Below are 11,519 nucleotides of genomic sequence, written 5' to 3' on the forward strand. Positions count from 1 at the left end.
TGTATCGCTACATTACGAAAGAAATTGTAACTGAAACATAATGTTTACTTAAGAACTGTATAATTTGATAAACGGAGATAATAAGAAGAAAGAGGAACGTTACAGATGAGGGGGTGAATTTTAAAGGAACTATTGTATTGTTGTGTATAGATATAACCCATTTGAAGTTGAAGAAAAATTAATCAAATATACGAAATAAAACGCTTAGAATCGATAAATTGAAATATTTAATAGAAAGAAATTAATTCCCAATGTGTACGCCTGCACAGGCCACAGGCCACGGATCAAGTATAGAATAGATCTGCTATCTTATGTTTCTTACTGTCATATGTACTGAAATACCGATTGTTGAAAATGAGAAACTTTGTTTTATTAAGTATTTAATATTTAGAGCGGCGCGGTCGTACACGACCGTACAGAGTGTAGGATATTGTAAAGCGATTGAAACGTAGAAATTACCACAAACGAGCTAGGGAAGTTTCAAAAGAAACCAGCGAAAGTTGATAAAGTTGGAAGCAGCGTTCATATGTCGTTTGCTTCTGAAGTTGTAAAGTATAAACACCGATTTTTGGATAAAACGCCATGTTTAAAAATTTGAAAAAATATAAGCATATTCTTTAAAGTTTAATTTGCACTTTATTTTCATTTTAGGAACTTAGATGTTTAAAAATAAATAATGTGTTGCGAAGATCATGAGACTCGTAAAATTAATTTGACCAAAAGTGCAAATTTCTTTTCGAATTAGTACATAATAGAGGACAAGATTTAATGACTCATTTTGAGATCAAATTTCAAATAAGTTGAGCGCATGTTTGTAACTTTTTAGTAGGGAAATTAGCTTGCTGTACAAAATTGATAATTATATTTACAAAGCGCGCAAATAAGACGAAAAGAATATTATGTTCGTTTATGATTGATAATTTCCGAAGTGAGAATTTGTTTAATTACTCAGGATGCAAGAAAATAAAAAAATAACAGATTTTACTAGTATGAAGCAAGATTGTTTTGTTACTTATGCGAATAAAATTAAGAAATACAAAAAGAATATGCGATGAAAAGTCAGAGTAAAGTCTGCCCCCTTTTCTTGTATAATTTTCATTTATTATATAACATAAAGTTAACGAAATTCTAAAGAAACTTGTCAAATTTGTTATATACATATCGCATATGTATGTGTGTCTAGAATTTAGTGCGTAATTTTAAATTTGACATCACTTTCAAAAGATTAACCATTTGTCGGTGGTAGGTAGTGATAATAATTAAAATTAAAACAAAGTATGATTGTGAAACCAGAAATGATATAGTCATAAACAAAGCGTAGAATTCAATAACTAACTTGATATAATATAATAATTATTGATCATTACACAGATTGATCTGCGTGGTGTGCTTAGATGTGTTCGAGTAAAGTGCTGCGCTCTAGTTAGCGATTGTAATGTTATCGAGATTGATGAACGAGTTACAGAATGAGAAAATGAAAAAGGGTAGTTGGAAGTGGAGACTGAAGCTATTCCGTAATACCATAGTATTCGGCTGGTACTCGTTCGGCATTGAGAGGAGCGCGCGCGCGCTCGCGCGTTACGATCAACAGAGGATCGAAAAATACTTAGGGCAGTTAGTCGCGAGCTTTGCGATTCATCGGGTGATCACCACCACATCATCAAGTAACGTGGACTTTCACGATCGTGCGAACAACGATGATTTTTTAAAGCATGCTGTTAGCCGGTGTTGAAAAAAAGGAAAATAAATAATTGGAAGAAACTAGGAAATCGAAATACACGTACACCTTGCAGATAATAGAGAAAGAAGTGGTAGAAAAAGAAACAGTCGGAAGGAAGGGGCAAAGGGAAGGGGATAGGGAAAGGAAAAGGAAAAGGAAGAGAGAAAAGAAAAGAAAAAGAAAGAAAGAGAAAGGGGGTGAAAGACAGTGCGGCGCGATCTTGAGCGCGGGAAGACGCACGGAAATAGGCAATAACAATGCGGCATTTTTGCACGATTATTTGCGTAATTTTGTTCATTCTAATTTATCGATTAACAGAAATCAATGGGGAGGAAATGGAGAGAGAAGAAGATTCATTTTGTCGTCCATTCCCTGAAATTATTTTGCAAGGGACTAAGATCGATAGATCCGAGAACGGAAGCTTAGTGCACGATAAGTTGGTGTATCCTGCTGGATTGTATCGAGTATTTGAAAATAAAACATACGGATGCACATGTAATTTGCGAGCATGTTTGAGAAAGTGTTGTAAAAAGGACGAGATTTTAGGGAAAGGTATTCGGCCTAACTGTACTCGCTCATCAAACGGGTTGCCTGCTCCGGTTCTCGTTCTCAAACAGCATCAACTCGCTACTGAGATTAAAGGAATATCCCGTATAGACGAACTGTTTTTTCTCGTGGAGGATATGCAGTGTCCCCAGAGGTTTATGCTCGAACCAGAACATTTCGAAGAAGATGAGTTCATCCTGCTACCAAACGGTACCCTCGAAACTCCGACCGTCAACTATGCAGCATGGAGTTACTGTTTCGACTGGCAAGAATCTTCCAAAAAGGTCGTCGCTCTAATTTGCTCCTCTAATTCGTCCATAATAAATGCTTCTTCTGATCCGGAGGAGTCTTTCGACATTGGCATCGTTATTTCTATACCGTTCTTTGTCGCGACCTTTTTCGTTTATGCGATCATTCCGGAACTGAGGAATCTCTATGGAAAGACGCTAATGTGTTATGTGGCTTGTTTGATACTCGCCTACTCTTGTCTTGTTTTTGCCAAACTGCATTACTTAGAGTTTGTCTTCTGCTCCACAATAGGTAAGCAATTTTATTTTATGCTGCTTGCTTCTTCTTCTCTCGCTCTCTCTCTCTCTCTCTCTCTCTCTCTTTCCGTTATACTTTTCTATCCCCTGCGCATACACGTACTCCTTTTCTCCCTATCTCTTCATTCGTTTCCCATACCATTATCCCCTCTTTTAGGTACTTTGATTTCTTTGATTAATCAAACATTACGCACGGTATGAAAGCTATGATATCGTTGTCCTATCAGTTTAAATTTCCGGCACACCTTCTTTCTTTCTCCCTCTCCCTCTCTCTCTCTCTCTTTCTTTTTTTTTCTTTATGATAATCTTCTTTTACGAATTCGCGATAAAGTCGAAGCAAGACGAAGGAACTGCGAGTAAATAAGATAATGTATCAAATTCTCTGTTATGAGAGTTGCACGTTGATCGTTTATTAGGTACGCATTAAATGTATATTATTTTGAGAAGTTTCGATGGGTTCTTTTCGCAAGGTTTCCATCACAGTTTCGAAAGTCTGGAGAATTGTTTTCGCCGAAAGATTAATCGAATTAGCACTATGCCTCATTCGCGTGACATCGTTCACTATATCATGGAATCGCACACGCACGTGTCTTCCTTTACATACATATACGTATTATATGCCATACAAGTATATATATAGATTTATTATGTATATGTATATGTACAGTCGTACCCATAATTAATTTGTAAGTTAATGCTTATCATTTTAGCGAATTGACGAGAAAAGTACAAAATGACGCAAAAGAATCATATGATATACGTTCGTTATAAGAATGAAGTATACAGGTGTATATATATCTACGTACATTTATCAACATTTTAGCGTTTATATGTTAATAGTAAATGCATATATTATCGTCAATCTTTATTTGATACTTTGACTTTATTTACATATAACGTAAGCGTAATTTCAAAGTATTCAAAAGATCAGATACAATTGTCATTACAAGGCAATGAAATTACAACTCATCGACATAAATATAATAACAGATGATTAACAATGTAAGCTGTAGTCAAACAGAGATACCGGTTTCGTGAACAATGAATAGTTTGAATATGATCATTGGTAGTTTGAAAAATGCTTATTGTTAATGTCGTGATGATCATTTACGCAAGAACGTATAGCGTTCTCGTTCGAAGGTACTCCATTAATCTTGCACGATAACTGCGACGATGATTTGACGTTCCCGATGACAGTGATTCCATGTCGTTTTCCGAAATCACGGAACGTAAATAATATGCGTTTAACAATGTGATCGATCACGACAGAAATAACGTCGCTTCAGTTCTAGTTACAGCTTTGTTCGTAGATTTAATAGATATACGATCGATATTCTATTATTATTCTATCTATTACTCTAGATAGGACTAGTTTTTCCGTTGATTCGTAAAGTTGCTAAAAAACCGTCCTATCGATGCTCAGATTAGCTGAACGACGATACGCGTCTGAAAGAAACTGATAAGAGACAAACTAACTATCCAAGTCACTTACGATTAGTTTGGTCAAAGGCAAAGAAAAAACTTGTACAATTTCGTACTTGCAGAAACAAATAGGACGATAATTGTTCTTATTTTGCCTTTTTCCTTCCTATTGCCAAAACTGAACAAGTTTTTATTTATCCTTGATCAATAGTCGGAATTTGCATTTCGACATATGTTTCGTGAATTCTCTGTCTCTTATCTTACGATAAGATCCTTGTCATGTCGGGCATTGCCTAATGAGAATTTCGTCTTCGCTGTATCTTCTATTTATCTTGCTTTCTCCTACTTTGCCGTGGCATGTGCTATACTATATTTACGTATTTACATATTTACATATAATGAGCGGAAAAATATCGAAATATCTTGTGGGAACTGTCTGCTCGATATCTACAACTGCGATCCAATAAGTGTTGGAGTTCTTGATCCTGGTGTATACGTAGGTATGTACCTCGATCGATCTTCTCGTCTTGCCCTCGATCGGTTGGATTGTTTGACTAAAAGTTGGTTCGTACATTGTACGTAGATACTTGCCGCGCTTTGTTTTACCTGCCTTCTTTGACATGTGTATACGTTGGTAATAATTTGCGACTCATTCATCTTTGATCTTCGTCGAGTTATCTTTCCCGCCGTACGCGCGTTATCCCTCCTCCTCTCATTCTGCCCCATCTCCCACTCTCTCTCTCTCTCTCTACGTCTCTTCCAACATTTTCTTTAATATTCCTTTCGATTCGTAACCTTGAAACTTGTTTCGGCTGTTGGGCAGAAATGAAACGTTTAAGTTCAAAAAGAATGATAGGAAAAAGAAGAAAGAGGAAGAAATAGGGAAAGGGAAGCATCAAAATGGGTGTGGGAGTGAGAAAAAAGGGAGAGGGAAAAAAGGACATATAGAATAATACAGGAGAAGGGAAGGAAAAAAAGGAAACGACAAAATCCATAGCAGTAGTCGGTCGGTTACAACGTGACGCGGTCAGGAGACGTTGTAGACGTTGGCAGTCGTTATATCGTTTCCGCATAACGCGATAATGTCTGTGGTCATTACGAATCCGGACGATTCATAAGCAGTTGCTCAGCGAAAACCTACCTACTAAGATGTTTCGTGTGGCGATTATCGGCCTATTATCTACGATACCCGCGATACACCCGATGGGACAACGATCCACGCAACTCCATGATACAACAATGTTTCCTCGTCGAGAACACATCGCGTATGGATCAACGATGAAAGTGGAAAGTAGTGAGCAACCGGAATTGTCCCGATCGAACAAGAAGTACATCAAAGAGGAGAGAAATATTTCTACGATACCAAGTACAGAAAGCGTTGACTATTCGACCGAGTCGGCCAGTCACGCTGGAGGAGTAAGTCTGTTTATGTGTTGCTCGTACGGATATCGTTTGAGCAAGGATGGATGCATCAGAACGAATGACACCTTTCGCTTCCCGGCTCTTTACGATTCCAACAATTTGTCCTTAATTGACAAGGCACCGAATTATCAACGCTATTTCAAATTGATCGTTAACAATCCTTGCACCAATCGTCAACGCTATAAACTTGACCCGAATGCGAATCCGATGGATGAGTTCATGGTTCTCGACAATGGTTCGATCTATATGAAAAACGAGGGTGATATTCTCCGAGATGTCGACTATTGTTTTGGTATCTTCGATACCAAACTGTTCGATGTGATTCTTTGTTTCAATTTGGGCGAGAACGAGGATACGCAGGAAACGACGAAAATCACAGTACTGTTTCCTGTTGGATTAATCATATCGGTGCCATTCTTGTTTGCTACGTTTGTCGCTTACATATTGATACCAGAATGGAAGAATATACACGGCCGTACGCTTCGTAGCTATGTCGGTTCTCTGCTGATCGCCTATGTGATACTCGCGGTCGTACAGATGACTCCGCAGCAACAGATTTCGGATACTCTTTGCATCGTATTTGGTACTCGTCGTATACCGATTTTAACCAGTTTACCGTCATTTTCTCGATATTCTACGCTGCTTCTTATTCTACCTTTCCTCCACCTTACCATTGTTTCTAATTACGTAACGCAATTATTTTAGTCCGTACGTCCGTAGCACAACGTGGGTATTCCCATATTTATCCGCATGCTTATACATCTTACTCTATTCTTCGCAATTCTTTTATTAATTATGTTCACTCGTTTAGTGGCTCTATAAATTCATACTGTGTATTATATGACAAATGCATTTCTATGGACGGTGTACTTAAATCGAATTCTGTTTCAGCGTTCATCATCCACTTCTCTTTCTTGGCCAGTTTCTTCTGGTTGAACGTTATGTGTTTTGATATTTGGTGGACTTTCGGGTAAGTTATATTTACGTATGTATGTAAGGCTTGGATCATTTACATATCGATTCCAAGTCTTTCTTCATCTTCAACATTTCTTCTTGATTCGATGGCGTTAAGCCGAGTCTAAGTACGACAAACTAAAGTGTAATTTGACTAGCAAGCTTACAACTTATGACCGTTTAATCGTTAAAAGCTTATTGTAATCGATGGTATACGTGCCGTGAAACGTATTACAAATACTATTATATCTCCTATTAGCCTTCTAGCTAAAGCAATTCGATAGTTGACGAACGTCGAAGAAAATTGATAGCGGCATAAACGCGAATTAATATCCGGTTCGTGACGGCACGTGTACACTTTGCAAACATTCTTAAATTAAGTTCGATCGGTCCACGAAGTGGAAGTGGCTCCTTTTTCGAGTACTTTTACTACTTAGACGTCTCCGTCCATGACGTATCGATTTAATGTCTCACATTGTCGTTGATGTCAACGATGACAACAATAATGATAACATGTCTTTTCTCTGTTCTCTGTTCCAATTTTCGATCGATCCGATCTTGTCTCTTCGTATACAGACCATTTTTCCCAACTTGTTACTATTATGATAACCATCTAAAATTCATTTATTCCGCTATATTAAATTTATTTCATTCGTTTATTTCGCTATATTAAAACGACAATGACGGGCGTATTTAAGTGGTAGAATCGCGTATAGGAGCGAAACGATTGCGTGTTAAAAATCGCAAATAACGATCTCTACTTGCCGGAACGAATTCTTATAAAAGTAGCAGCTCTACCTACATATATATCTGTAAAGCGCCAGGTGTACAGCAAACAAATCGTGGCGTATTCTCTAAACAAACCTCGAAAGCTCGGAATTGCTCTTTTCCTCGACACCGACGCCGACGCCACACCGACGCGACGCCATACCGACGCCACTTCCATGCCATGCTAATGCCACATAGTGTCGATATACACACATAGTACGCGTATACTGTTATGTGTATGTATATGTACGATGTGTACGTGCCGATATCGATTCCGATATTTTGCAAATATTAAAACTACGATAAAACACGAAAGTGGAAGGAATTTTAATTTTCGAAAATAAAATCAATGGATAAGCAACTATTACATGATTCGCATGATTTACATGTTTTACAGATGTCCCAAACAGATTTCCAGTTGTTAATCGCAACACGCACTGTAGATTATTTTATATTAGACTATGATACGTAACGATATATCAACGTCTGAATTTTCTTCTCACATCAGCTGAGAAGATTACCGTACGATAATGTTACGTTATTTATTGTCGGCTATCTTTTCAACTTTCCTTCATTTGTCGAATTCTATGGAATTCGCTTTTTCGACGAAATCACACATTCTATAGTCATTGTATAGGCATATCGGTATTTTTAAACGTTCCGCGAATAGAATAACGTTTCAAGAAGAGAATCGCGTGACGAGAATGTCGCGCCCGAAAATTCTAACCACTATACTACATTTTCATATCATTTGTAGCGCATGTGTAATCGTAATACTACGAATGGTCGTTCGTAGTACACACGTGTACTTGCTCTTTTTGCCAAGCCCTTTTTATTATATACATAAATTTAAGTAAGTAGAGATACGTAGATGTGTGCGAGTATAATTAAGGGCGTGACTACGCGGTGCGTTACGGGTACCCATGTCGTCCCCTATTTAATGACCTCGATTCGGCTGATGTGATCATATACATAATATATACTTACTTATATACAATATACATACACACATACGTGTGCGGACACCAGTGACATCACTCGCCATCAATCACAAATTACCTCCGCACTTAATTCGGACGATATATCCGTAATACTCGCTCCTCATATCTTTTCGCAAATATCACCCATCTGTTCGCAATTATTTTTTCCCGATAAAGTTAACCTCAACGAACGAATGAACAAACCAATTCCAATTCTAATTCTACAAATCGTCTATTTCTTTCATTTACGACTATTTGCAATTGTTTTTTATTTTTCGCTTTCTTTATTCTTCTTCTTTGTTTTCGATCGTGTCGATCAGTTGCGCGTACATCTCTTGAAAAATTCCAATGAATCGAATTGCGTTTTTATTTTCCAACATGTACTCGAACGAAGCTCGAATAAATAGGGTAAAATGAGACGAAACGGAATAGAATACGGAAATCATGATTTCGATATCACGATCGTGTTAAAGAAAGGTAAAACCGTTATGTTTTTATGCTGTGCCTCTAAAAAACGAAGAGTTAAAATCTCACTTTCGTAAGATGCGATAAGTACGAAATACGAAATACGTCATCCGGAACCACAACTTGCGCGTATCATATATCCTATATGTCGAAACTAATTTGAAACCTGAAAGTGAAAGTGTGTCAACTTTTCTTTTCTATTTTATTCTATTTGCTTTCGTTTTTTGTCGGTTTTCCACATTTTCTTATCCAGGGATTCCTGATTTTCAGAGGTTTCCGATCTCTACATGGCAGCGTGAAGCAAAGGGAGCGAAAAAAGTTTTTAATATACTCCGTTTACGCTTGGGGTTGCGCATCGCTACTCACCGGAATTTGTGCCATTATGGACTTCCTTCCTGACATTCCAGAGCATTTTATCAAGCCACAATTTGGCAAACATAATTGCTGGTTTACCAGTAAGTGGTCATAAACCTAGTCTCGATAATTTGATTCTAATTTTTTATAATTTCGATACTGTTACAGCTAACAAGGCAAGGGCGATATACTTTTACGCGCCAATGGGCGCTACTGTGTTTTGCAACATATGCCTTTTCATCTCCACGGCGTTGAAGATCGTGCGACATAAAAAGAATACTGCTCAACAGCTTAAAAGCATAGACAGTAGGCGTCACGACGACAATAAACAATGGTACGTTTTCTTTTTTATTCGTTTACGCAATGAAATTGAAAAGTTCTTTCCGTTTGAAAGCTACTCAATTTTCTTACTTATCTACAAGTAACACTAAACTACCACTATGAAGATAGAATAGCTCTGTAATTACAAAATCGCGACATTTTGTTTCCTTTCCTTTAATTACATCGATGTAATTGGACGTTATCCCCCTTATTATACGCCTATGTCGATAAAATTATTTTCGGACCTTCTCTCGGAACGCGTAAAACAAAGATTTTCCCATGGTTCGATTTGTTTTCGTAATGACGGAAGAGGCGGGTCCCTCTCACGTAACAAATACATCCGTCCGAACAGGGTCTCGCTCGCGATCGCACATTTCATCTTTCAAACTTGCCATCGTTTACATCTACGTACCAGCTGCTACTACATACTTGGAATACGTATTACAAAACATGTATCATTCAAATTCTTTCTACAACGTTATTCATAGATAAGATTGCGCGTATAAGATTTTAGGATACCGTATACGAAAACATATACGTTATACATGCGCTTACGGGCGCAGTTCGCATGATATACAAGCTCAATTTCGCCAGAACATTGTCAGTATCACATATACACACTGCCATCTGGCAAAGTAGAAGAAGTAGTTGAACATATGCCGTTGTAATAGCAAGATTGACATTGTCCACTGTCAGTGGTATTGTCAGTAACTAATTTCTTTGCGATCTTTGACAATGCCGACTTCGCATATTACTAGCCACATCCGCGGAACTCCTGTAATATATATACACACATATAACTACTTTAATTTTTCACTTTACCATATTTTAATTTTAATTCGTTTTATTCAGGTTCAATCTATATTTGAAACTCTTCATCGTAATGGGCATTAATTGGTCAATGGAAATAATATCATGGCTCTGCAACAATTCACCGGCTTACATTTGGTATCTTACAGATCTTACCAATACTTTGCAAGGTGTACTCATCTTTTTAATTTTCGTTTGGAAAGATAAAGTCAAACGACTGTTATTAAAAAGATTCAGTTGTCACAGAAAAAACATTCTTTCAAGAAACTCGACTCGCAGTGCTTGTCATAGTTCAGCGACATCTCGTACTTGCACATTGACGACGACGACACAGTTTCAGGAGAAAATCGATCCCTATTCGAATGAATCTTCTCCCGGCAAAGCAATTGTTATGAATTAACAAGAATCACAATTAGCCTGGAAAGATTTAAATATATGTGTACTTTGATGTTTGCGCGATTCATAAATACGTATGGCCCATGCGACTATTTTTCGCAAAAACATCACAATTTTCTTCGTTTAACTTCATTCACATATCACATTCGTTACGTTCACATGAAAACCGTGACAAAAATAATGCAGCGAATTATATTGAATTGAAATGAAACAGAACGTATCGAACTGAAACGGAATGGAAATCGATAAAAAATAAAATAAATCAATAAAAATAATATAGGAAAAGAAGGAAACTTCGAAAAATGTTATTAGTTGGTGCTTGTCGTAAATGTTGACTCGCTTAATATTCGATTCGCGTTGAATACTTAATCGATTGATGAAGAAACGAAGAAATGTTGAATGTATATTTTATCGGAGCATATCTAGTCATCGTTAGTGGGCTGTCTTTCTAACGTTCAAACTTACTACCGTATGATTGTTCGATATTTGCATATGAAGCGTTCAACTTTTATTTTATATCGTATAGAAAGTTGTAATCACCGCCAAGAATATGCAAATATAAATTAAGAATCTTTGGAAATTTTCAAGTTTAATATCATTCTATCGCCGAGATATTGTACGAATAAATTAGGGTTACTTTACTATAGTGACACTCTTTTCTCTTATAATATATAAGTTCTAATAGTTATAATTTTATTCAATGATCAATATGACGAAAATTTCATCGAATTTTATGTTGTAAAATAAGAAAGTAACAATATCGCATTGTTATGTATATCAAAATGTATATTATTTGCTATTCTTATTATGTTAAAT

At 36.9% G+C, this 11,519-nt stretch overlaps 1 protein-coding gene across 2 annotated transcripts; it reads left to right on the top strand.

Annotated features, from left to right (window-relative positions):
* The first annotated feature begins 1,280 nt into the window (after window positions 1-1,280).
* On the top strand, window positions 1,281-11,355 carry LOC100749742 (G-protein coupled receptor Mth2-like). Of its 2 annotated transcripts, none has more exons than XM_024364869.2 (5): window positions 1,281-2,806; window positions 6,547-6,625; window positions 9,093-9,277; window positions 9,345-9,510; window positions 10,350-11,355. In XM_024364869.2, exons 1-5 carry the CDS (start codon window positions 1,978-1,980, stop codon window positions 10,705-10,707), a joined length of 1,617 nt encoding a protein of 538 aa, XP_024220637.1. In that variant the 5' UTR covers window positions 1,281-1,977; the 3' UTR covers window positions 10,708-11,355. The 2 variants fall into 2 exon arrangements, with proteins under 2 accessions (XP_024220637.1, XP_012237290.1); XM_012381867.3 differs by lacking the exon at window positions 1,281-2,806 and adding an exon at window positions 4,891-6,238.
* Window positions 11,356-11,519: the final 164 nt, after the last annotated feature.

Source organism: Bombus impatiens, unplaced genomic scaffold (genome assembly GCF_000188095.3).
Source record: "Bombus impatiens unplaced genomic scaffold, BIMP_2.2 scf_0019, whole genome shotgun sequence".
NCBI classification, from domain to species: domain Eukaryota; kingdom Metazoa; phylum Arthropoda; class Insecta; order Hymenoptera; family Apidae; genus Bombus; species Bombus impatiens.